At 39.0% G+C, this 27826-nt stretch overlaps 2 protein-coding genes across 2 annotated transcripts; one reads left to right on the top strand and one right to left on the bottom strand.

The window, feature by feature from the left end:
* The first annotated feature begins 27 nt into the window (after positions 1 to 27).
* LOC306853084 (uncharacterized protein) lies at positions 28 to 10576 on the top strand. The gene is made up of 12 exons (XM_079390266.1): positions 28 to 199; positions 5506 to 5611; positions 5775 to 6033; positions 6138 to 6231; positions 8062 to 8178; positions 8261 to 8357; positions 8671 to 8767; positions 8848 to 8926; positions 9013 to 9060; positions 9438 to 9499; positions 9672 to 9828; positions 9996 to 10576. Exons 1-12 carry the CDS (start codon positions 152 to 154, stop codon positions 10116 to 10118), a joined length of 1287 nt encoding a protein of 428 aa, XP_079246392.1. The 5' UTR covers positions 28 to 151; the 3' UTR covers positions 10119 to 10576.
* On the bottom strand, positions 10133 to 22355 carry LOC306853086 (dehydrogenase/reductase SDR family member 13-like). The gene is made up of 5 exons (XM_079390268.1): positions 22132 to 22355; positions 21120 to 21238; positions 20786 to 20909; positions 12524 to 12850; positions 10133 to 10891 (listed from the first exon to the last, which is right to left on the bottom strand). Exons 1-5 carry the CDS (start codon positions 22253 to 22255, stop codon positions 10629 to 10631), a joined length of 957 nt encoding a protein of 318 aa, XP_079246394.1. The 5' UTR covers positions 22256 to 22355; the 3' UTR covers positions 10133 to 10628.
* Positions 22356 to 27826: the final 5471 nt, after the last annotated feature.

Below are 27826 nucleotides of genomic sequence, written 5' to 3'. Positions count from 1 at the left end.
AAATTACCCCCGTGTCTGAGATGGTCCAGTTGAAAAGCGTTCAAACATTCGCGGTAAAAATATTATCAGACTCTGGAGATTTTGTTTTACTTTGTGATTAGGATATTGTTTTTGTTTATACATATTGTTATATAATTAAATTAATGCAAAGATGAGTAGGATGACGAAAACTTTGAAATCTGTTCAGCGCGAGCTTCTGGTGAGTGTTTAGTTTTTGTCAGCGGTTTAATGTTTTGAATCCTAATAACGTTATATTTGATCAAGTAAGTTAACGTTAATTCTTGAAACATAACAACATTTATATTAGGTAATAACAAATATTTTATTGTTACTATTATTTAAGAGATAACATATACCGTTCATATGTAATATTTGTATTTTTTTACTTTTAATTATCTAAACATGTAGTTTTAATGTCACCACTATTTATAATTAATAAGAAATTGTTTTTGTTCTTTATGATAATATAATAAGATATATTAATTTGGCATGAATACATGTATTATGTTTTATTTTTTGATAAGCTGTTCCTGAAACATAATATTAATATCGTTATGTAATAATAAATATTCTCTTTTTATTGTTGTTGTTGTTTAGTATATAATATAGTATTTACTATAACTTATTAATGATATATTTTATATCTACACAGTATGTGTATTTGTATTATATTATACGTTTATGTTTTGACTTGTAATAATTCCTAAAGCATGTCATTTTGATAACAGCAATATATACATGTTGTACGTATATACATACATTATACATAGGCTACATATATACATGTGTGTGTGAATATATATATAAATCGATGGAATAATCGGTAGAATACTCGATGACTAAAATAACCGATAGCTTCTATTTTAGTAATTGAGTATTCTACCGATTATTCCATCGATTAATTGAGTAATCGGGTAAGAAGTCATTTTTCTTTAAGAGCAATATTAGATATACAACAGAAAATAAGATGGGTATCTTAAAATAAACAACTAATTGGTTTTATTTTTAGAAAAATAAATATTTTTACTGCTGAAATTGCATACATTAATAACCATTCAAACTAAACCCATTTAATGCATTTAATTGGCAAATTACATTCAAAATACAAATATATCAATAAAAAATAAAATGCAATAAATAAAAATACAATCAATTTCACATTACTTTAAAAAAGGTAAACATTACATCCTAAAATTAAGGCATACTTTGAGAATCAGTGGACTAAACGATGATTTTTTTTGTGTTTGAGTTTGAGTGTTGAGTAACCCATTTTCTGTTACGATTTCCTGATTGGTCTAGGGGAGGAATGAAACAGTAAAAAGTGGATGGTGGTGAAATGAATGTGCAACAGCATAAAGCCACCCCGTCTCCAGACCCAGAGTTGTTTCACAATAACCACATAGTGATCTCATTCAAGAAAGTAGTTTTATTTACAATTTAGGCAAAAGAAAAAGAGGTATCAAGTTCAGAAGAGGGTATAGCCAAAATAACAAACATAATCAATCTTACTCCTCATTAATCATACTACCTAAACTAAAAACAAAGAAAACCAAAGTACAACAAAATAAGCTTACTCCCTTGCTAGCATAAACAGGAGAAACAAAGTATGATTCAAAATAAATGGCACCCACCTCCCTACTAACCTCACAAAATAAAGAAATAATTAAATAACAAACTTCAAATAAACCAAGAGAAAATGATCCATTAAGTCAAACAATGATTAACTATTAACGGTAACACTCACTTCTGCCTTTAAAGTCTCAATCAGGGATTGAAATAGAAAGAGACTAAAAAGAAAACTACTTCACCAAGTAGTACACACAATAAAAGGTAGAGATACACGGTTCACTACTGGCTTCAACAAAGTCTCAGATCTGGGGTTGAAGATGGGTCCTTCATTGCTGCTGCTGCTGCACACAGTCAAGCCACCACCAACACAGCTCTGATGGTGTTTGCAGTTTAAATACTCCCAGCATCCAATCACAGCAGGCCATTGATTATCTGTATCAGGTGGAACCACTTCTCCTATGAAGAGAGACAGCACAGCTGAACACACACAAACAGAACCTTACGGCTCTGGACGTAACACCCCCGCCACCAAAGACTATAACCACCCACTGTTATAAGTCAACATACTAATTCACTAATCAAAACATATTAACTGTCTAAAGAATGAGTTCTAGACAGGGCATCGGCAATGATGTTGTCACTTCCTTTCTTGTGCCGGATGTCAAGATGGTATTCCTGCACAATTAAAGACCACCGCATTAAACGTTGATTAGTGTTAGACATGCGAGTTAAGAACACCAATGGATTATGGTCAGTGTAAACCACAATGGGGCTATCACTTCCACCCAGATAAACTTCAAAATTTTGAAGGGATAGTAACAGAGCTAAAGCTTCCTTCTCAATTACACTGTAATTTCGCTGACACTTAGTGAATTTCTTTGAGAAAAAAGATACAGGATGGTCAATTCCTGCGCCATCCTCCTGAATCAAGACTGCTCCGGCTCCTGCAGCGCTGGCATCCACCTGTAGTTTGAAAGGCCGTGAGAAATTAGGAGCAGAGAGAACAGGTGCAGTACAGAGAAGATCTTTGGCAGCACTGAATGAATCCATGCACTCTGAAGTCCACACAAACTTCCTGGATGCACTCAAAAGATCAGTGAGAGGAGAAACAATAGCAGCAAAATTCTTGCAAAAGCTGCGGTAGTAGCCACTCATTCCTAAAAAACGGCGCAACTCACGTTTATTAGTGGGCTTGGGAAACTCAACAATGGCAGCTATCTTGGCTTCGATAGGTCTTACTTGTCCTTGGCCAACACATTTACCAAGATAAGTAACTGTTGCTTTGGCAAATTCGCATTTAGCCAAATTCAGAGTCAGAGATGCTCTCCTCAACCGTTCAAAAACAACATTTAACTTCTCAATGATGTATGGGCCAGAGAACTTAGCTTGCAAGGCTGTTCCAGGCACAGGAAGTAGAGCCAGAACGGATTCACCTGGCTGAAACTCACGCTTCACTTTGTGGTCAAAACGAGTTTTCATTTTCGCTTGAGACTCCACCAGAGGAGTCCGAGCTAATTGACAAGCTTGGTGAAGACGTTCCCTGAAAGAAGTCACGTACTCAAGTACAGATACAGGTGCAGAAGACTGTGCAAGCAACTGTTCGCTCAGTAACCTTAGTGGGCCTCTCACGGTATGGCCAAACACCAATTCTGCAGGGCTGAATCCGAGTGACTCTTGAACACTTTCTCTTATTGCAAACATCATTAAAGGTAGACCTTCCACCCAATCTCTACCAGTCTCTGTACAAAATCTTCGGAGCATAGTTTTAAGAGTCTGGTGAAATCTTTCCAATGCACCCTAAGACTCTGGATGGTATGCACTCGCCAATTGATGTTTAACTCCCAATTCACTCAACATCTGTGAAAACACTTTTGATGTGAAATTAGAGCCCTGGTCAGATTGAATAACCTTAGGCAAACCAAAGAGAGAACAGAAGCGAATTCTCTCTTTAACCACAGATTTAGCTTTTATCGTGCGGAGAGGAATTGCTTCTGGATAGCGAGTCGCAGTGCACATGATGGTTAAAATATACTGATGCCCAGATTTAGACTTGGGTAAGGGACCTACACAATCTACAAGCAGCCTTTCAAACGGTTCATGAAGAACAGGAATCGGTTTTAGAGGAGCTACTGGAATGGTCTGATTTGGTTTCCCCACTAACTGGCATGTATGACATGAGCGAACAAATGTAGAAACTGCAGACTTCAAACCAGGCCAAAAAAAATATCTGCTGATTCGAGGGAATGTTTTTGTTACTCCCAAGTGTCCTGCTAAAACATTCTCATGAGCTAACTCTAGTACATGATGTTGATAATCAGTGGGTAAGACAATCTGACGAACCTCTTGCCACTTTGCATCACAATGCAGAGGTTTCCACTTACGCATCAGAATTCCCTCTTCCCAAAAATATGCTATTCTAGCTTTAGGTACTTGAGTGAAGTCTACTACAGCATCTCTACAAGTAGCCAGGGAAGGATCAGTAATCTGTGCAGCAGCTAACTCCACCTTACCTATTTTCAATGTGATTTTCGGTAATTTAGGGGATTCAATGTTTTCTAACTCAACCTTAGATGTGACTTTTGTCCCCCTCTCTATATCCTCAGGTTGAGAAAACACGGTATCTGAAAGATCTGAAACATCACCAAATTTCAGTGACTGAGCTCGTGTTACAGCACAGGCAGGGAACACAGATCGATATCGAGTCGCAAGTTCAGATACTTCAGTAGCAACAGGTTCATGAGTAACAATAGGACGAGGAAAGACTTTGCCACCGGCAAGATCATTTCCTAGAATGAAATCAACTCCATCTACAGGTAACTGTGAACATACCCCCAGCGTCACTAAACCAGTAACAAGTTCCGACTTCAAATACACTTGATGAAGAGGAACATTGACACAAACCATTCCAAAACCACGAACTAGCACATCAGTACCTGTATACGACTCAACAGAAAAAGGAAGCCTGTCTTCTAAAATAAAAGACTGTGCAGCCCCAGTATCCCTTAGAATCCTTAACTGTCGTTCCTCTGACTCCGATGAAAGAGAGACAGTACCAGTACAAATAAATGGCTGATAAGTGGTAGCATTCACATCATATGCTTTTGGAACAGATTGCACAAGCGCCACACTTTTGGACTTGGAAGCAGAATTTTTTTGCTTCCACGCCTTACATTCCGAAATTAAGTGATTGGGGTCAAGGCAAAAAAAACATGCTCGCCCATCACCTGCACGTTTAGGACTCAATTTACGTCGTGAACTATAGTCTTGACCGGTGTTAGTATTACGACTAGGTGATCGGAAAACTTCAGAGCTTCCCCCCATGGAAGACTGGCTTTTGTACGATCGGATTCCTGAAAACACATTTCGATGGGTTAACACAAATTCATCGGCTGCAATAGCAGCATCAGCTAGAACCTGCACTTTTTGTTCGTTAAGATATACAACAACGTTTTCTGGTGCACACGTTTTAAAGTCTTCCAGCAGGATCAACTCCTGAAGCTGCTCAAAGGTTGTGATCCCACTGGAAAGACACCACTTATCAAATAGTGTTTTCTTCTCTCTGGCAAATTCAACATATGTCTGTCTGGCTGATTTCACATGCGATCGAAATTTCTGACGATACGCCTCAGGCACTAATTCGTATGCTCTCAAAACCGCCGTCTTAACTACATCGTAATCGAGAGCTTGCTCAATTGGCAATGCAGCTGAGACCTCTTGCGCCTTCCCTACAAAATTACTTTGCAAAAGTAGAACCCACATGTCTTTAGGCCATCGCAGCTTAGCAGCTATCCGCTCGAATGCTGTAAAATAAATAATCGTTTCAGCCCATATAGAGTGTGTGTGTAATATACTGTACATGTAACTACTGTACATACAATAATATGCACTTTTGGACACAATTAGCAGAATTTGTTGTTAATTTCTGTCTTTTCTTAGAGTGCAAAACAGAGCAGAACTGAAGCAGTGGAGTCTCCACAGCCCCTGGACATTTCATCCATAGAGAAAGCCAGTTTATTTCAAGGAGATCAGTATTCTCCTCATGGTATGACAATCCAGTAATAAGTGTACTGTAGTTTGGGGAAAAAGCAAAAACTTAATAGTTGTTATAAAAAGCAAGTAATCATCACTTTTTGAAAACAAAGTCTGAAATGAACTCTTCTACATAAATCCAGAAAGTGACTTTCAGTTCTTGCTGTCTTTTGCAGGGAACCCCCTTCACAGCACAGCTTTGGAAGAAGATCTCAGTCCTGGACCAGAACAGAACCAAAAGTCTGCTCCAGAGAAGTTGGGTCGACCACGAGCTCGGAAGCCTGCTCTTGGTGTAATGGACACTGAGAAGACCGCAGTTACTCGGGCTAAGAAAATAGGCAAAGCGGTTTCTGAGGCATTGAATAAGGAAGCTTCATCCAAAGAGAACCAGGAACCACCTCAGCCAACAAATAAAGGAGCAAAATCAGTAGTAAGGTATAGTGTGGTCCTGTGAGATCATTGGGTTTGAGAGGCATTTCTGGTATGCAGCTGTGGTTATGCATCAGTATAATAATGTAATGCTTACTGTGTCATTACAGAAAAGTTAAAGGCAGACCTTTGCCAACCATATCAGAAGGCAGAGAGGATGCAGGCAAGAAAAGAACATCAATCCCCACAAGCTACACAGCCAAGGTGAGAGTTTAAAGGTGACATATCATGAAAATCAGACTTTTCCAGGTTTTAAGTGCTATAATCAGGTCCCCAGTGCATCTACCAACCAAGGAAACGTGAAAAAGATTAACCTAGTAACGTTGTTTTAGTAAGCCTTTTTCTGCAAGCGTCTGAAAAAACGAGTGCGTCTGATTTCGCTCCCTTGGTGATGTGGCAAAGGGATCTCTTTATAATATTACCACCCTTTAATCTGTAAGTTTCCACCCACGGCGCCATCATTTTGATTTCACAAGCGACAACGGTGTACCAGTTCTAATGCCACGGTGAAAGTTTGAGCAAAACATGCTAACTGTTGAGTCCCAGCCTCAGAGGAGACAAGAGAGCAGTGGATTTATTGATTTATTTACTGTATACTGCTGCCACAGATCTAAAATAAATGTGATTTATTTCCCAGCTGTTTACTGTTTTTGTAACTTGTGTGTTTTTAATGTGAACTTGTGTGTGAATGAGAATTTAGTTTAGTACTCACATGCTGTGAGAGCCGCTTTCTGTCCGTGTGCTTCGGATGTGTGCACTCAGAAAACCATATATCAGAAGTTTAAACTAATATATGGTTTAAAAGCATGATTTCAGTGCGATAAACATGATAATCAGAACCAAAACAGATGTTTTTAGCAGGTACGAGCTGTAATGGCGCAGCTCTATTTAAAGAGACAGGCATGAAAATCAGACTGTATCTGCTTTCACTCAAAATAGGCATTTTCAAAATGATATAATAAATGATCTGTGGTGTATTTTGAGCTGAAACGTCACAGACACATTCTGGGGACACGAGAGACTTATATTACATATTGTAAAAAGGGGCATAATATGACTCCTTTAAAGGAATAGTTCACCCAAAAATGTAAATATTCTCACCCTCAGGCCTTCCAAGATATAGATGAGTTTGTTTCTTGATCAGAACATTTTTGGAGAAATGTAGCATTACATCACTTGCTCACCAATGGATCATCTGCAGTGAATGGGTGCCGTCAGAATGAGAGTCCAAACAGCTGATAAAAACTTCACAATAATCCACAAGTAATCCAAACCACTCCAGTCTATCAAGTAACGCCTTGTGAAGTGAAATGCTGTGCATTTGTAAAAAAAAAAAAAAAAAAAGAATCCGTTAAGATGTGTATAACCTCAAACCATTGCTCCCTGCTAAAATACAAGACCATAATAACATTGCCTCCTCCAGTGAAAAAGTCCATCTAAATGTCCTCTCACATCATAATCCAAAAAAATATTTGTTTAGAACTGTTTTGGACTGTTTTCACTTTAAACTGTCAATGTTTGTCTCATGATTCAGTGAATATTTCTATCCTGATACCACCAGGCCGCTTTTTCACAGGAGAAAGCAATATTGTGGATAGAAGATTAATATTTTAGCCAGAAGCAACCTTTTGAAGTTAATACATTTTCATGATGGATTTGTTTCTTACGAACACGCAGCGTTTCTCTTCACAAGACATTGTTGGGCTGGAGTCGTGTGGATTATTATGATGTTTTTATTTGCTGTTTGAACTCTCTTTGTGACGGCACCCATTCACTGCAGAGGATTCATTGGTGAGCAAGTGATTTAATGCTCAATTTCTCCAAACCTCATCTACGCCTTGGATAGCCTGAGGATGAATACATTTTCAGCAGATTTTAATGTCTTGAGATTTTCAACATCATCTGCATTTTTTCCTGACATTTGTTAAAATCTTTTTAGCTGTCTAGACTTCTTAAACTGTTGTGAATTCATGGCAGATATGAAAAGTAATTTATTTGGAATGCATGTTTTTTTTTTCCCCCTCATTTTTCTAGGAAGCAGTCAAAGGTCGGAGGTCAGCAAAAGAAACATCTTTGACCCTAGGAGCAGCTCAGAGACAGCAGAGGTCACCGCCATCCTCAGAGGAGCTGACAGACGAGGATGAAAGTTTTGTATGCCTCATATCTTCATTTATCAGTATCTACATGTATGATATATGAAATATTGCCCTTTAATTCAGTTTTTCTTTTACAGCACCCAAGCATGGAGAAGTCTAAGCGGGTAAAGAGGAGATCGTCCAGTCAACGGCAAAGTGGCCACAAACAAAAAAGGAAATCTTCATCTTCGTCAGGTACTAAACAAGACCGTTGTAAAGTTTGTTAAATTAAATGTGTAGTGATTTTCTTTTACATGCCTGAAATGCTTTAATAGTGTGCATTGAAGCTTGTCTTGGTTCTGGCAATATTGTTCCCCATTCATTTTCCACTTCAAAAAACATTGAAGAGCGGCACAGAGATTAATCACAACATTGCAAAACTTTTAATTCAATAACGTATTGGGAATGCATGATCTGGTAAAACGTTTACCTTGAATGAAATATTAATTATTTTGAATAAAAATTAAATAAAACATTGACCAACTTGCAAAAACATGTCTTTCTCCAGAAAGAGCTGGCCCCTCTAAAAAACCCAGGGATTTGAGAAGTCCAACTGATCTTGATGTGGTGCTCGATAGTTTCCAGGAGTTTGTCACTCAGTATAAGTAAGTGTGAATTGCACTAATCAATCCAGTATCTTCATAATTAACATCAGTAATTAAATATTTGACTCTGGTTTCTGCAGGCAGACCATAAACTCTGAAGCAGTCAAACGCTCCATTGATGCTGTCAGTCGCTCATTTGAGGAGCAACTCTCAGAGATAGTGAGACTGTTTTCAGATCTTTTCACATAAAACAAATGGACATGTTGCTGATGTCATAATTATAAAAATGTGTCATTTATTCATAGATCATAGCAACAAAGGAACTCAAGAATGTGAAAAGAGAAAATAACAAGGTGATTCTCCATTACTTGACTCATCTGGGCAATATACAACCAACTACACATCAAAAGTTTGAAATGATTATGATTTTTTTAAATGTTTATAAAAGAAGTGTCTTATGCTCACCAAGTCTGCTTTTATTTGATCAAAAATGCAGTAAAAACAGTAATATTGTGAACTATTACAATTTAAATGCATATTAAAATGATTTGAGACTGGATGCTGACAATTAAGCTTTGCCATCAAATAAATAAATTACATTTAGAAATATATTCAAATAGAAAATGGTTATTTTAATCATTTTTCACAATAGTTTTTCCAAACTTTTGACTGGAAATTTTGAATAGCAGAGTTGCTTTTCAGACATTAACTGTATTGTTCTTTCTTTCAGATCAATAGCACTATTAATAAGAAGAGGACAAGACTTGTGGAAGCCAATAATGAGCTCATTAAGTAAGCACTAACAAGTAAACATGCAGTAATTGATGTTAATTTTGAGGTCTGGTATTCTAAAGGGACCATATCAAGGGAAACTGGATCTTTTATTCTATTATATAAAAATTGATTGTTCAATTCATAGTAATGAATTTATAACTATACAATTGAAATGAGTTTCTTGTCTCAGGGGAAAGACAACGCTGAGAAACCTTCAGAAAGATCATGATGAGATGGAACAGAGACTCAAAGCTCTGAGAGAAGGTTCCTCTTTGCTCACCAGCCTGCAGGAGCTCAACACAAAGTACCTGAAGCACCGTACAGCTCATGCAGACGAGGTGGAAACGGTGAGGAAGTCTGCAGTTAATTGATTTGGTGTTGAGCTTTCATTCCTATTGAGCTCTAATCATAAAATTACTGTACAAGGAAATCATATCATCATATTTTATAGGATTTTTGGGGTTTATTGTTCTTTGGTCCATTACTCATTTCGTTTCTGTCTTTTGTCTGGCAGTATGGCCCATCCTGTATGCCTGCTATGTTGATGGAAGCCAGGTGCATCATGGGAACAGAGCACCAGCTAAAGACTGTCAATGACCATCTACAGCAGGTCTTAGATGAAACAGAAAATGAATAACCAACACACACTGTACAGCTCAACAAATAAACAATTTTAATGTAACGGTACACTTTGTCACAATGTTTGTTAGTTTTAGGAATTTATGCTAATTTTATTATTGTATATATATTTTTAAACTTGAGCTTTTTTATCTTCAATACTGTTGTTTAAAGTTTTCTGAAAATACATTTGACATCAGGTCTTTTCACTGTTACTTATGCATCAAGAATATATTTTTTTTATTATTCATGGTGCATTTCATGGTTGTAAAGTTTGAAATGTTGCTTAGTCATGTAGACCCTTTGTCCTCTAATGCCCCATCTGAGCTTGTCTGATAAGAGGATCATAAGATGCTTTAGGCTAGAAATGATCACAGTGGTGTTTCATGGGCTGTTTTATGTAGACTTTCAAGTTTCCCACTTGTAAATATGACTCTGTGTGCTCAGAACTCTGCCTGAAGGACACATTAATATACCAAAAGAAAGAAATACCAATAATTTTCTCACAGCAGTATGTATGTCTGTGTATTCAAGCCATGCCACATAACTTCTCACTAATATCCCACAGTTTTTTGGCGATTCCATCATCTCTGGCCTCAGGTTTGACTTGCACCAGCTGACTGTCAGAAAAGTATCGTCCGCTCAGGTGCTCGATGTTCTCTTGTAGTGTGCAGTACAGCGTCGTCTGAGCCCCAGACACTGGGTCGGTCGCCCAGAACTTAATAAGGATGGCCTTGATAATGCGCATGTGCCATTCATTGATGTCACGGGTGAGCTCTGTTCTTACCGACCCTGAAATAGATCAAATATGGAAAACAAACCATTAGAGGATTTACCATCAGCTCCAACTCACACCTGCTTGGAAGTTTCTACTCATCCTGAAGAGCTTGATTAGCTGGATCAGGTGTGTTTGATTAGGGCTGGAGCTAAACGGTGCAGAGCTGTGGCCCTCCAGGAATTGAGTTTGAGACCAATGCTTTAAATGGTCTTAATGTTCTAAAAGGTTTTTACATTTGCCCTTATAAAACTTGCAGAAACCCTGTGTTTTGTGGCAGTAATGCGTATCTCATCGCTAATGTTTATGCAAAGAAACACTTAGGAATCTTTGTTGTACTATTAAGCAGTATACACTCACCTAAAGGATTATTAGGAACATACTAATACTGTGTTTGACCCCCTTTCGCCTTCAGAACTGCCTTAATTCTACGTGGCATTGATTCAACAAGGTGCTGAAAGCATTCTTTAGAAATGTTGGCCCATATTGATAGGATAGCATCTTGCAGTTGATGGAGATTTGTGGGATGCACATCCAGGGCACGAAGCTCCCGTTCCACCACATCCCAAAGATGCTCTATTGGGTTGAGATCTGGTGACTGTGGGGGCCATTTTAGTACAGTGAACTCATTGTCATGTTCAAGAAACCAATTTGAAATGATTCGAGCTTTGTGACATGGTGCATTATCCTGCTGGAAGTAGCCATCAGAGGATGGGTACATGGTGGTCATAAAGGGATGGACATGGTCAGAAACAATGCTCAGGTAGGCCGTGGCATTTAAACGATGCCCAATTGGCACTAAGGGGCCTAAAGTGTGCCAAGAAAACATCCCCCACACCATTACACCACCACCACCAGCCTGCACAGTGGTAACAAGGCATGATGGATCCATGTTCTCATTCTGTTTACGCCAAATTCTGACTCTACCATCTGAATGTCTCAACAGAAATCGAGACTCATCAGACCAGGCAACATTTTTCCAGTCTTCAACCATCCAATTTTGGTGAGCTCGTGCAAATTGTAGCCTCTTTTTCCTATTTGTAGTGGAGATGAGTGGTACCCGGTGGGGTCTTCTGCTGTTGTAGCCCATCCGCCTCAAGGTTGTGCGTGTTGTGGCTTCACAAATGCTTTGCTGCATACCTCGGTTGTAACGAGTGGTTATTTCAGTCAAAGTTGCTCTTGTATCAGCTTGAATCAGTCGGCCCATTCTCCTCTGACCTCTAGCATCAACAAGGCATTTTCGCCAACAGGACTGCCGCATACTGGATGTTTTTCCCTTTTCACACCATTCTTTGTAAACCCTAGAAATGGTTGTGCGTGAAAATCCCAGTAACTGAGCAGATTGTGAAATACTCAGACCGGCCCGTCTGGCACCAACAACCATGCCACGCTCAAAATTGCTTAAATCACCTTTCTTTCCCATTCTGACATTCAGTTTGGAGTTCAGGAGATTGTCTTGACCAGGACCACACCCCTAAATGCATTGAAGCAACTGCCATGTGATTGGTTGATTAGATAATTGCATTAATGAGAAATTTAACAGATGTTCCTAATAATCCTTTAGGTGAGTGTATGTTTGTTGTAAATATTTTAATTATAGTTATTGGCAAGTAATACTCACATGTTGAAAACTCTCATTGACCACTAACCTGGATGGAGACTGTAGCATGTGACGTTGGTTCCCTCCAGTCTCTTGGCCAGTTCATGGGTGAAGAGCACATTACAGAGCTTGCTGTTGGCGTAGGCCCTGAATAAATCAACGTCAGATGATCCCAGAGCAAGCTTCTTGTGTGTGTTGATGCAGTCGAAATCAATAGTGCCCAGATCATGACCACAAGATGACACGTTGACCACCCTGCTTGGTGCACACTCCTTGAGACGCTCCAACAGAAGACTGGTCAACAGGAATGGACCGATGTGATTGACACCGAGGATCATCCCGAGGCCATCTTCAGTGCGTCCTGGAGCGACCAGTGCTTAACAACACAACAAACAGGTATCAATCATGCTGGTATCACAAACCACAGCTTCCGCTACCATTCAGAATTTGGATTTTTACATGTTTTTGAAACAAAACTCTTTTGCTCAAAAATACAGTAAAAACCTAAATATTATTTCTATATATATATATATATATATATATATATATATATATATATATATATATATATATATATATATATATATATATATATATATAATTTTTTTTTTTTTTTTTTTTTTTTTACAGTTTTAATATATATTTAAAAATGTAATTCATTCCTGAGATGCAAAGCTGAATTTTCAGTAGCTTTTCTCAGCATACTGTTGTAGAAATTTTCAAGGTAGGATTGAAATAATAATTATTATTATTATTAAAAAAATCAAATCAAATCACTTTTATTGTCACATCACCACAGCACATGTGCCTTCGTGAGTGAAATTCTTGAGAGCGTGCTCCAGACACTGCAGAAACAATTTACATATAGACATTACCATACATACGTACAGACTTATACAGATGACAATGTGTAATACACACATACATATACTCAGTACACACAGTGTACTATTAGACAGACATACAGTTACCGATACACATTATACACAGTATGTAGTACACATTCTACGTTATATACACACAGTAATATGCGAAGATGCAGCAGATTATATATAACCGGATGTGCAAATGTCATGGATGTGCATTGGATGGTATCCAGTGCTGGCAAAAAGATTGTTGTATTTGTGCAGTAGTGTACTGGTAGTCCAGTTTTGAACTGTATGGAATTAAAGTGCAGTGCGTGGTATATTGTAAAGTGGGAGTGTGCTGTAGGGTGTATTAATTTCGACTGTTCATTAGCCTGATAGCCTGAGGAAAAAAGCTATCCCTCAGTCGGCTAGTGCGGGATCGGATGCTGCGGAGACGTCTTCCTGAGGGCAGCAGAGAGAGCAGTCTGTGGGACGGGTGGCTGGAGTCATTGATGATCCTCCGGGCTTTCTTTATACACCGCCTGGTGTAGATGTCCTGGAGGGAGGGAAGCTCACCTCCAACAATGTGACGGGCAGTTCGCACGACCCTTTGCAGAGCTTTGCGGTTGCCAGCAGTGCTGTTTCCAAACCAGGCGGTGATGCAGCCGGTCAGGATGCTCTCCACAGTGCAGGTGTAGAATGATCTGAGGATGCTGGGGCTCATTCCAAACTTCCTCAGCCGTCTCAGGAAGAAGAGGCGTTGGTGTGTCTTCTTCAGCACTGCATCTGTGTGAGCGGACCATGTGAGATCCTCAGTGATGTGAACACCGAGGAATTTGAAGCTGTTTACTCGCTCCACAGGTGTCATGTCGATGGTGATGGGTGTGTGTTCTCTGCTCTGTCTCCTGAAATCCACCACCAGCTCCTTGGTCTTGTCGATGTTGAGTGAGAGGTGGTTCTCTTGACACCATTTAGTCAGGGTTCTCTTTTATTATTTTAATACTAAATAAAAACTAATAAGAATTTGTATTATATTTTGATATTTTATATTTATTACATATATACAATGGGGGAAAAATATTTAATCCCCTGCTTATTTTGTATGTTTGCCCAATGACAAATAAATTATCATTCTATAATTTTAATGGTAGGTTTATTAGAACAGTGAGAGACAGAATGACAAAGAAATCCAGAAAAACGCATTTAAAAAAAGTAAAAAATTGATCAAATTTGACCCCTTCGCAAAACATGATTTAGTACTTGGTGGCAAAAGCCTTGTTGGCAATTGCAGAGGTCAGACGTTTCTTGTAGTTGGCCACAAGGTTTGCACACATCTCAGGAGGGATTTTGTCCCACTCCTCTTTGCAGATCCTCTCCAAGTCATTAAGGTTTCGAGGCTGACGTTTGGCAACTCGAACCTTCAGCTCCCTCCACAGATTTCCTATGGCTATGCCACTCCAGGACCTTAATGTGCTTCTTCTTGAGCCACTCCTTTGTTGCCTTGGCTGTGTGTTTTGGGTCATTGTCATGCTGGAATACCCATCCATGACCCATTTTCAATGCCCTGGTTGGCTTCAATGCCCTGACCCTGACGGTACATGGCCCCGTCCATCGTCCCTTTGATGCGGTGCAGTTGTCCTGTCCCCTTAGCAGAAAACCACCCCAAAAGCATAATGTGTCCACCTCCATGTTTGACGGTGGGGATGGTGTTCTTGGGGTCATAGGCACCATTCCTCCTCCTCCAAACGCGGCAAGTTCAGTTGATGCCAAAGAGCTCAATTTTGGTCTCATCTGACCACAACACTTTCACTCAGTTCTCCTCTGAATCATTGGCAAACTTCAGACAGGCCTGTACATGTGCTTTCTTGAGCAGGGGGACCTTGCGGGCGCTGCAGGATTTCAGTCCTTCACGGTGTAGTGTGTTAACAATTGTTTTCTTGGTGACTATGGTCCCAGCTGCCTTGAGATCATTGACAAGATCCTCCCGTGTAGTTCTGGGCTGATTCTTCACTGTTCTCATGATCATTGAAATTCCACGAGGTGAGATATTGCATGGAGCCCCAGTCCGAGGGAGATTGACAGTTATTTTGAGTTTCTTCCATTTGCGAATAATCGCACCAACTGTTGTCACCTTCTCACCAAGCTGCTTGACGATGGTCTTGTTGCCCATTCCAGCCTTGTGTAGGTCTACAATCTTGTCCCTGACATCCTTGGACAGCTCTTTGGTCTTGGCCATGGTGGAGAGTTTGGAATCTGATTGAATGATTGCTTCTGTGGACAGGTTGTCTTTTATACAGGAAACAAACTGAGATTAGGAGATTATTGCTCCTAATCTCAGCTCTTTACCTGTATAAAAGGCCACCAAGTACTAAATCATGTTTTGCGAAGGGGTCAAATTTGACTCAAATCAATTTCTAACTTTTTTGAAATGCGTTTTTCTGGATTTCTTTTTTATTCTGCCTCTCACTGTTCAAATAAACCTACCATTAAAATTATAGACTGATCATTTCTTTGTCAGTAGGCAAACGTACAAAATCAGCAGGGGATCAAATATTTATTTCCCCACTATGTATGTATGTGTGTGTATATATGTATGTATGTGTGTGTGTGTGTATATATATATATATATATATATATATATATATATATATATATATATATATATATATATATATATATATATATATATATATATATATACATGCATCCATACAGTGTCTCACAGAAGTGAATACACCCTCACATTTTTGTAAATATTTTATTATATCTTTTCATGTGACAACACTGAAGAAATTACACTTTTCTACAATGTAAAGTAGTGAGTGTACAGCTTGTATAACAGTGTACATTTGCTGTCCCCTCAAAATAACTCAACACACAGCCATTAATGTCTAAACTGCTGGCCACAAAAGTGAGTACACCCCTAAGTGAAAATGTCCAAATTGGGCCCAATTAGCCATTTTCTCTCCCCGGTGTCATGTGACTCGTTAGTGTTACAAGGTCTCAGGTGTGAATGAGGAACAGGTGTGTTAAATTTGGTGTTATCGCTCTCACTTTCTCATACTGGTCACTGGAAGTTCAACATAGCACATGAGGATCTGAAAAAAAGAATTGTTGCTCTACATAAAGATGGCGTAGGCTATAAGATTGCCAAGACCCTGAAACTGAGCTGCAGCATGGTGGCCAAGACCATACAGCGGTTTAACAGGACAGGTTCCACTCAGAACAGGCCTCGCCATGGTCGACCAAAGAAGATGAGTGCGCGTGCTCAGTGTCATATCCAGAGGTTGTTTTTTGGGAAATAGACATATGAGTGCTACCAGTATTGCTGCAGAGGTTGAAGGGGTGGGGGGTCAGCCTGTCAGTGCTCAGACCATACACCGCACACTGCATCAAATTGGTCTGCATGGCTGTCTTCCCAGAAGGAAGCCTCTTCTAAAGATGATGCACAAGAAAGCCCGCAAACAGTTTGCTGAAGACAAGCAGACTAAGGACATGGATTACTGGAACCATGTCCTGTGGGCTGATGAGACCAAGATAAACTTATTTGGTTCAGATGGTGTCAAGTGTGTGTGGCGGCAACCAGGTGAGGAGTACAAAGACAAGTGTGTCTTGCCTACAGTCAAGCATGGTGGTGGGAGTGTCATGGGCTGGGGCTGCATGAGTGCTGCCGGCACTGGGGAGCTACAGTTCATTGAGGGAATCATGAATGCCAACATATACTGTGACATACTGAAGCAGAGCATGATCACCTCCCTTCGGAGACTGGGCCGCAGGGCAGTATTCCAACATGATAACGACCCCAAACACACCTCCAAGACGATCACTGCCTTGCTAAAGAAGCTGAGGGTAAACGTGATGGACTGGCCAAGCATGTCTCCAGACCTAAACCCTATTGAGCATCTGTGGGGTCTCTAACATCCACCAGCTCCGTGATGTCGTCATGGAGGAGTGGAAAAGGCAACCAGTGAAGCTCTGGTGAACTCCATGCCAAAGAGGGTTAAGGCAGTGCTGGAAAAATAATGGTAGCCACACAAAATATTGACACTTTGGGCCAAATATGGACATTTTCACTTAGGGGTGTACTCACTTTTGTGGCCAGCTGTTTAGACATTAATGGCTGTGTGTTGAGTTATTTTGAGGGGACAGCAAATTTACACTGTTATACAAGCTGTACACTCACTACTTTACATTGTAGCAAAGTGTAATTTCTTCAGTGTTGTCACATGAAACGATATACAGGTGCATCTCAGAAAATTAGAATATAGTGAAAAAGTTCATTTTCTCTTGTAACTTATTTCAAAAAGTGAAACTTTCATATATTTTAGATTCATTACATGTAAAGTAAAACACTTCAAAAGGTTTTTTTTTTGTTTTAATTTTGATGATTAGAGCTTACAGCTAACGAAAGTCAAAAATCAGTATCTCAAAATATTTACATTTTAGTTTCAATAAATGACCATCCATACAGTATAAATTCTGGGTATCTCTTGTTCTTTGAAACCAAAACAATGGGGAACACTGCTGACTTGGCAATGGCCCAGAAGACTATCATTGACACCGTTCACAAAGAGGGTAAGCCACGGATACCCCTTTTCCACCAAGGCAGTTCCAGCGCTGGTTCGGAGCCAGAGCCAAGTTTCAAACTGGTTCTTTATCTTTCGACACCCAAAGCACCAGCTCCGAACCAGGAAAAGCGGTTCGTAAGTACCAAAACATTGCTGGGCTAGAAGGACGAACCGCTTGCGTCAGGGGCTGGGGGCTGGGTTTACTGTGACCAACAAGACAACAGAAACTTTTGACCGGCATATTTGAAATAGCAGCTAAACACGAACACGTTGGATTCGCTGTGTTGGGATGCCGATGTAGGTTTGCAAAGCCATGAACATCAATAGCAACACAACGTCCGCCATTGTTGATAGATAGGCTTGTTCGGGATGGATCGGCGCTGCGCGGAACTGAAACATGAAACGTATTCAGTGATGTAAGACTTGGCTCTGTATTGGCGCTCTAGTCTGTGGAAAAGCAACCGGTTCTTAAAGGGCTTGCCAGTTGAACCAACTAAGAACCGTCAATAGCACTGGCTCTGAACTAGCACCTGGTTCCTGCTGGTGGAAAGGGGGTAAGAGGGTCATTACTGAAAGGAGTGGCTGTTCAAGGAGTGCTGTATCAAAGCATATTAAATGCAAAGTTGACTGGAAGGACGAAATTTGGTAGGAAAATGTGCACAAGCAACAGGGATGACAGCAAGCTTGAGAATACTGTCAAGCAAAGCCGATTCAAACACTTGGGAGAGTTTCACAAGGAGTGAACTGAAGCTGGAGTCAGTGCATCAAGAGTCACCACGCTCAGACATCTTCAGGAAAAGGGTTACCAAGCCACTTCTGAAACAGAAACATAATCAGAAGCATCTTACCTGGGCTGTGGAGAAAAATAACTGGACTGTTGCTCAGTGGTCCAAAGTCCTCTTTTCAGATAAAAGTCCATTTTATTTTTCACTTGGAAATCAAGGTCTGGAGTCTGGAGGAAGACTGGAGAGGCACAGAATCCAAGGTGCTTGAAGTCCAGTGAGAAGTTTCCAAAGTCAGTGATGATTTGAGGTGCCGTGACGTCTGCTGGTGTTGGTCCATTGTGTTTTATCAAGTCCAAAGTCAATGCAGCCGTCTAACAGGAGATTTTAGAGCACTTTATGCTTCCATCTGCTGCTTTAAGGAGATGCTGATTTCCTTTTCCAGCACGACTTTAGCACCTGCCCACAGTGCCAGAACCACTTCCAAGTGCTTTGCTGAACATGATATTACTGTGCTTGATTGGCCAACATGCCTGACCTGAACCCCATATGGAATCTAGGGGATATTTTCAAGAGAAAAATTAGAAACAGTCAATCCAACAATCCAGACGGGCTGAAGGCTCAATAGTGCCTCAGCAGTGCCACAGGCTGATCGCTTCCAGGCCACACCTCACTAATGCTGGAATTTGTGCTAAAGGAGCCCCGACCAAGTATTGAATAAGTAATGTTGATGCTTAGCCTAAATAACAAATATTTTATCAGGAGCGTTTATGCTGAGATGTTGTGGAGCTAAGGAGATGTTACAGGATTTAGTCTAAATTTATTCGATGTACTGAAAAAAAATCTATATAGATTACATGAATGTCACGGGCGGGAACGGGACAAGATAAGATATGAAGAATTTATTTGCAAAAACAGATTTTTTAGAATTCTCAGAAATGTTTTTTCTTTGTGCCTTCCAATTAATCTCAATCAAACTGCAGTTGGGTTATTTTGACTAGGTTAAAAAATAACTATTAAAAAACAGCTAACTAACACAGTAAACAAAATAAAACAGGATAACATAAACAAACGTGTTTTTTGAAAATTAAGAGTTATCTGTTTTTGCAAATAAACTCTTCATATATTTCTGTGGGAGCAGACGGGCGCAGGACTGAAAAATCCGTCCCGCGCAGGTAATCTTCTTGATGTTGAATAAAGCAAATCTGCAGGACCAGGTAGTTTTAGCAATGTGGTCTGAGAAAGTCAGCTGATCATCAATCACAACTCCAAGGTTTCTGGCTGTTTTTGAAGTTATATGGTTGATATGCCTAACTGGATGGTGAAATTGTGATGAAACGATGGGATGGAACCACAGGCAGTTCTGTCTTGGCAAGGTTGAGTTGAAGGTGATGGTCCTTCATCCAGCAAGAAATGTCTGTTAGACAAGCTGAGATGCAAGCAGCTATTGGGGAAGTCGTGGCCTAATGGTTAGAGAGTCGGACTCGTAATCCAAAGGTTTTACAATTTATTTTTTTTTACACTCGGACCAGCAGGGATTGTAGGTGGGGGGAGTGAATGTCCAGCGCTCTCTCCACCCTCAATACCACGACTGAGGTGCCCTTGAGCAAGGCACCGAACCCCCAACTGCTCCCCGGGCGCCGCAGCATAAATGGCTGCCCACTGCTCCGGGTGTGTGTTCACGCTGTGTGTGTGTTCACTGCTGTGTGTGTGCACGTTGGATGGGTTAAATGCAGAGCACGAATTCCGAGTATGGGTCACCATACTTGGCAGTATGTCACTTCACTTCACTTCACTATTGTCGGATCATCAGGATGGAATGAGAGGTTGAGTTGAGTGTCATCAGCATAGCAGTGATATGAAAAGCCATGTTTCTGAATGACAGAGCCTAGTGATGCCATGTAGACAGAGAAGAGAATTGGTCCAAGAACTGAGCCCGGAGGCACCCCAGTAGCTAGATGTTGCGACTTGGACACCTTACCTCTCCAAGATACCTTGGAGTATATTTCACAATATTACTGTTTTTGCTGCATTTTTTTTAATCAAATATATTGACTTGGTTAAGCATAAGTGACTTTAAAAATCTTAATTACTTAAAGTTTTTGTCAGGTAGTGTATGTATGTTGAAGTTAACCTTAGGTTTAGGAGTTGGTTAGGTTTGCTTTAGTTTTACCAGCGTTATTGATGAGCAGGTCCAGTCTGGGCTCAATCTTGAGGAAGGTTTCGGCAAAAGATCGAATGGATTTCTGACTTGCAAGATCCAGTTGCATAAAGATCACAGCATCATTCCCAGTTTCCTATTAGGAAAATATCAGAAAGTTTTATCAGACACTGTTTGTACAATAGATAAATCATGAAGTTGTAGCTTAATTAATGAACCGGGACAAAGCGATTTTTCATGTCTTCTGTGTTTAATAGTTTTATTGAACACAGTCCTCTAGAAATATTCACTGTGAGATGTAGCCCCGGTCTTCCCAGATCAGAGTAGACTCAAAGCTGTCACTCACTGTCCTGATTTCTTGTGCTGCTGCTTCTCCTCTCTGTTTGCTGCGGCAGGCCAGAATCACTCGGGCTCCTCTCTTGGCCAGCTCTGCAGCAGTCGCCTTCCCAATGCCAGTGTTGCCACCTGTCACACACAACAGATGGAATTCTTTATTGTTCCAGCATAGACAGACACAGAGTCATAACTTCATGTTGAGTATTTGCACTAGCTGAACTTTATTTAGAACAGTAGCTAATTCTTTACATTTTGACTCCAAAGCCCCTATCGTCCACATTAATATAAAAAAAACTAGAAAAACTTTATATTCATAATAAATTATTCATAGTATATTCATATTTGTTTCAGTGATATTTTAGTGTTACTGATATAGTTCTCATTAATATTTTTAATTACTTTTTATTTTTTAATATCAATTATTTTCATTTTAATTTTAGTTACATTTTAGTAATTTTGTTATATGCTTTTGTTTGTTCTTTTTATTAGCTTTTTAAAATTTATTTTAGTTGTTTTTTAGTAAATTTAGTGCTAACTTAAACTTATTTCAGGTTTGTTTGTTTTTTGCCCAGACTACATTTTACGTATTTTATTTTATTTCTGCTTTATTTTAATAAAGTTTTTTTTATGATGATAAATATTATAACCCTAATTAATTTAGAAAAGAATCATCCAAATATCCCAACTCCGTTACATACAGTTCTGTGAATTTATAGGAAAGAAAAATTATGCGACATCTTTAATATCACAAAAATATTACATTACATTAAATTCACTGAAACGCAATAATTTTTAGACTCTTGCTGCTCAGATTTTTAACGTAGAAAAAATAGACTCCAGTAATCTTAAACAAGATATCTCAGTGTCTCAAAATGATTCTTGTCATATTTGCTATATTGCTTGTCATATTCTATTTGCATTTCTTCTAAGGAATTTTAGGAGAAACATCTAAGACGTTGAGCCCCAAAAGAACAAACCCTGAGAAATCTTGCAGTGTAAACTTTTGAACAAAGGTCACCTACCCGTTACAATGACAGTTTTCCCATACAGTTTGGCAGTGCCGGTGAAGGTCTTCCTATGAACAAAAATCCTATGAGCAATAAAATATCCAACCAATAAAACTACAATAAATAAAAAGGAAATCATATTTGCAGTTGTGAGCGCAGCAGTCAGAGGTTGAGCCTTGATTCTTTATATCCACATACAGAAACTGAATAAACAGTGCAGAAAAGTCACGCCCATCTGTAAATGCTGCCTGATAGTCTGGAATGTGTGTAGTCTGGAACATTTACTCTGGCTCTTTTCAACACAGTGATGCTTTTGTGAAATTAAAGAGCTAAAGTCACGGATGCATGATAAAGAGAAATATGCTGTGTTTGTAAATAATTCTGTGCCTCAGGACATTCCTCACCCTTTTCTCCAGTCCGTTTCTCACAGAACTGATGACCGCTTTAGATGTTTCACTGACTGTAATGTGGTGAAATATCTTGTTTTCTCTTTGTTAGTGCCTACAAAGGATTGCAAAACTGTCACAGTAGGCTATTTTTTGTGTACAGCTACTTTTCCTTAAGCTATAGCTACTTTTATAAGTGTTTGATAAGACTTCAAATTTGTTTATGAATAATTTTGTCTGACTCTTTGTCAGTGAACTCTATTAGTAGAAGCTAAGCCTGTTTCAGTAGCCTATGTGTTTATTTTTGCTATAGCCTACCGCTCTAACAATCCTTTTTCCAATCTAATAATGACTTTGCACTTTTCTGTGTCAGAGGTTTTCACTCCAGACGACCTCCATAAATCAAAGAGTCACTAATGAGTTCACTTTTTTGTTCGGCCACTACTATTCAGTACACAGAGCTATTATACATACCGCCACACTCTGGTTAAATGAAGGTGTTTCAGCGAGACGTGCTCAAAATGTATGTGCAATGACAATCAAAAGTTTGGAAAAATTAAGATTGGAAAAAAAAAATGTTTTTCTCGTGCTCAGAAAAGGTACATTTTAAACAAAGACCCTGTTGTTATCAGAAGAAATGGCGCCGCAGATGGCAGCTACTGTGCTTTGCTCTTCAGTGTTTGTACTGTTTTTGTTTGCTTTTCCTGATTTTTGTTTCTCAAACACGAACATTTTTACCAGGGATGACCATTCTTTTACCGGTTTCTGATTATTCTGACGTTTTGCTGGACATTGTTGTTGGCGGAGCCATATCTCTGGTCAAACGCTTTGGACACGCAGATGGGGGAAGCGAGCCGGCACGCTCATGAAGCTCAGACAGCACGGATTTCAAACGGCATTGCCTAGCATCCATCTGGCGAATCTCTGCTCTCTACCCAACAAAACGGATGAACTCCTTCTGCTGTCCTGGACAAACAGGGATTGTTCAAACTCTGCTGCTCTGTGTTTCACGGAAACCTGGCTGAACAATGCCATACCGGACAGCGTGCTATATCCGCCTAACTTCCAGCTGATCAGAGCAGATCGCGAGGCAGAATCAACAAAACACACATATCCTGGATTCGGACGGCATTAAAATCACCAACTACCCCCTGTAAATGGTGACAACCACTTACGTCCCCCAAGAAACAATTACTCTCAGAATAGAGCTTTTGCTGAATTATATGCCAATGGTGACCATTCAAACTTTTGGATTTTTTCTCCAAAGTGTACATGCAACTCCATAAGTATTAAAGATATCATAATAACCTTTTAGATTTTGGGTCTGAACAAACTTTCCTTTTGGCATCTGCATTTTTTAAGGCCCTATGTAGTACAGTTCCAGAGATATTGATATCTAAAAATGGCACAGAGAATAAATTGTTAATTTGCACACATTTTCAGTGTTTGAAAACCAAATGTTACTTTATATAAAGCTGATACTTATCATATTTAAAGGGGAATATCTGAAGAATAAATAAAGTTGAAACTAGAATTGTAGCTTGTTTCCCTCTATCAAAAATGCACTGGTATGGTCAAGCTGTTTTTTTTTTTCTTGAGCAGAACAGTAGAGAAGATTTTGAACTGAAAGCGTGCTCCTCTGTGACTCGTATAATGAAAGTCTATGGCTACTTCCAATTTTGAGAGTGAAAAAAAAAATACTGTCAAAAAATTAATATGAAGCTTGCTTCAAAAGACATTTGGTTTTCGCCCACCAAAAATGTGCACTATTTAACAATTTACACTTGTATATATTGAGACATATTGAGATCCCATCATCTCTAGAACTGAACAATATAGACCAGGGCTGTCCAAACTCGGTCCTGGAGGGCCGGTGTCCTGCAGAGTTTAGCTCCAACTTGCCTCAACACACCTGCATGGAAGCTTCTAGTATGCCTAGTAAGCGCTTGATTAGCTGCTTCAGGTGTGTTTAATTAGGGTTGGAGCTAACCTCTGCAGGACACCGGCCCTCCAGGACCGAGTTTGGACAGCCCTGATATAGACCCTTAAAAATGTAGATGCCAAAAGGAAACTCAATATCTAAAAGGTTAAGATATCTCTAATACTTCTCGAGTTACTGACAGAAACATTGGAGAACTGTGAACTGTCACCATTGAAGAAGATTGAAGTCAACAGATTTATACAGCTACAAATCTCTGTGTAAAAGTAATGTGATGCTGCCATCTTTCTGAAGTCATTTTACCCCCTGTAATTTGAAAATCAAATAATAAGCTGAGAAACTCTGGTTGAGTTGACATGGAATGACCCACAATGGTATTTATCAACCTGACTTCAGTGTTACACTCAGTATTACCTTTAAATGCTTGTTGGCCTTCACAGATCATTCAATCTTTCTCTGCGTCGTCTATGACTTTACACACAGAAGCTGCATCTGAAGTGGCATTAGATATTTAAACAGACTGTTTAATGCAGCTCAAGGGTGGCATGAATGCACTTAAAGACATTATAATTGCATGAATAATGCTATGAGATGTTTTAAATATAACATTTTGGAATATAACACAGGAATATAAAAAAAAATGATGGGGGAAAATGAATGTACAAGGAATGTTTATTTGGCATATTATACGTATATATATATATATATATATACTGTATATATCTCCATGTGTGGGCCCCACAGGCACGCTGGTGCCCCAGGAGACCGCCTGTATCCACTGTTGGACTGGATTTGCTTGGCTATGAAAATTCTGCTGCGATCTGTAGCAGAAATCAGTCTCTCCGCCCAAACAAAAAAGGTTATCTGAATAATGATCTGTAAGAAAAAGTGATGTGTTCGTAGAAGATCTTGATGAAGATGTTTATTGCAGCATAACAGTGACAAATTACATGTAGTACCTTGGGTTCAACGGAGTCAGAATGAAGCCCGAACATCCTAAGCTCAAACCTTTTATACCGTAACAGTTTACTGCCATTAATGTAAATGAAGTTGCTCCTGTTGTAACAGCTGTGTTCTGTATGTTAATGAAGTTCTCACACCTAATTGTCTCAGATGGTTCTCTGTGTCCCACATCCATTCCCATTCTACAACTGGTCACCATTTGCTCAGGATGTGATCATACCAAATGATGCAGAAACAACATAACTGTTGACTTTTTTCTTCTCAATAATAATTAAGGCATTTTGGGAAATAAGCATGATCAAACATATATTGTGGAGTGGAATCTGGGTCAGGGCAGGCTACAGTTTCTTACAGCTGCTTACTTTATCCAGAAGATGGTTAAGCAACATTCATACACCATCCTTTCAGTGATTCAAAAAAGGGCACTTATTGTACCCCTGCTGCACATGCACTCTTAGTGTTGTGCAGCTATGGGCTGAAAACGCTTAGAAATGAGTACTAATGAGTACATAAATGAAAACTAACGCTGAAGTCTGATGATGTTCCATAAAAATAAAAATAGACGAAATATGATGCAATATGATGCAATATGACCTGGGCCTGTATTTACAAAATAGCTTAAGGCTAAAAGTAGCTCATAACTTTCCGATTTAGGAGAAAATCTTCATGGGTGTATCAGTCCTCAATTTAGGACTCCTACATTTTTGCTCTAAGATTATTTCACAATGCAGTTTAGCGCTAAAACTAGCTCCTAAATCTGTGGAATATTAGGAGTAGTGAAGAGTCACTAATAAGACCAAACCACAATCTAGGCCTATCCTCCCTGCTGAAGAAAACAATAGAAACCATCACGAATTTTAATGGTTTCCACTATAAATATCATTACAAACGGTTTGCTGTTGTGTGTTTTGGGACATGTTCCATTAGGATTTTGTGGTTTTAACAAGCCAACAATAGTAGGCGACCAATTACCAGTAGAGACCAACAGGCACCATTACAGTTACCATTAAAACCAGTACAATTCCCATTATGACCAATAAAACCATTAAAATAAAAAGTTATGTTTGCTGTTGTTTTTTCCCAGCCGGGCTAAAATGGCTGTTGCTGGCAATCGTACCATAAACATTTTAGAAAAACACTTCATTTATTTGCACACATATGTTTTCCCATGCATCTTTTTTGGTTTTGGAGGTTATCCCAACTTCAAATTTTCCTTTGATTTTATCATTGTTTTCATTAACACTTGTTTTCATTAACAAGTTGATTAACAGCTGTTCTTGCGTCCATTTTGGTTTTCTTTTTAAGTTTGCATGCTATATATATCAGCCATGATTATTCTACTCTGTTAATTAAAAAGTTGTTTATATGCATATCTGCTAACTGTTTACGAGAAGCACAAATGTAAGAGGCTGACAATTAGCTGAACATATACTTGTTTAATTAGTGACACTTAGCCTGCATTTTAAAATCTTTATTATAAAACGGATAGTTCCGGTCCTATATATATATATATATATATATATATATATATATATATATATACAAACGCACACACACACATATTTTTTTACATATATATACATATATATATATATATGATATTATTATTATAGTATTATATTATTATATGTTGTATACTATAACATTGTATATATTATATGTTATATGTTGTTACTAGTTGTATCCTCCAACTAGTCCATGTCTGCAATAGCTTATTTAAACATATTTTTTATTATTATGCAGTATATTATTAACGTTAAAGCAGCTAATAATACGTTTTCTCCATCTCCCATTAAAACTTAAGTTTAAGGAATAAACGTCTATTTATTATTATTATTATCAGAATCAGAATGAGCTTCATTCGCCAAGTATGTTTACACATACGAGGAATTTGTTGTAGTGAGGAAATATACTGCATGACATGAGGAGAGAGGGGAAAAAAAAAATAATTCACAGACTATATTCTTATGAGAGTACAGTGTGAGAACAGAAAAAACACCCCAGCAACAAAAAGCACATAGTCAATCGACAACATAGTCACACGACTGCAACGGGGGAGTAATAATCCAGTTCCGGCAAGCAGCCATTCTCGGCGCCGGTCAGACCCGCTTGTCAGGCTGGCGGAACAAAGCGGCGAAGGCGAGGGATCGGGGTTAGGAGGTGAATGCATATCTGTGTATGTGCGTATGTGTGTGTGTGTGTGTGTGTGCCTGTGGAGCCGCCAACCTGGCGTACAAATCAAGTTGTCTCAGTCCGCAGAATGTGATAGCAACACAGCACGTTGCTATGGAGACATGCTATGGAGAGATATTATTATGCTTTAAACGACAGATATTAAGAAGGTCTGCAAGGGAACAAGGGAGAGAAGAGAGAATGAGAGAGAACAAAATAATCACAGACATGCACTTTATTTAATTCAAGG

Source organism: Barbus barbus (assembly GCF_936440315.1).
Source record: "Barbus barbus genome assembly, chromosome: 33".
In the NCBI taxonomy this organism is placed as follows: domain Eukaryota; kingdom Metazoa; phylum Chordata; class Actinopteri; order Cypriniformes; family Cyprinidae; genus Barbus; species Barbus barbus.
Note: the sequence above shows the minus strand (reverse complement) of the source record. Positions and strands in the feature narration are given on the sequence as shown.

What these genes read in the sequence shown, in the direction of transcription:
- LOC306853086 (XM_079390268.1), bottom strand. Translation starts at nt 22,255, where the DNA reads ATGATTTCCTTTTTATTTATTGTAGTTTTATTGGTTGGATATTTTATT. An exon ending in CCTGCTCATCAATAACGCTG is followed by an intron (nt 12,851 to 20,785) that starts GTAAAACTAAAG and finishes TGTGTTGTTAAG; the next exon opens with CACTGGTCGCTCCAGGACGC. An exon ending in ATGCTACAGTCTCCATCCAG is followed by an intron (nt 10,892 to 12,523) that starts GTTAGTGGTCAA and finishes GATCTATTTCAG; the next exon opens with GGTCGGTAAGAACAGAGCTC.
- LOC306853084 (XM_079390266.1), top strand. Translation starts at nt 152, where the DNA reads ATGAGTAGGATGACGAAAACTTTGAAATCTGTTCAGCGCGAGCTTCTG. An exon ending in GGAGCAAAATCAGTAGTAAG is followed by an intron (nt 6,034 to 6,137) that starts GTATAGTGTGGT and finishes GTGTCATTACAG; the next exon opens with AAAAGTTAAAGGCAGACCTT. An exon ending in GCCAATAATGAGCTCATTAA is followed by an intron (nt 9,500 to 9,671) that starts GTAAGCACTAAC and finishes TTCTTGTCTCAG; the next exon opens with GGGAAAGACAACGCTGAGAA.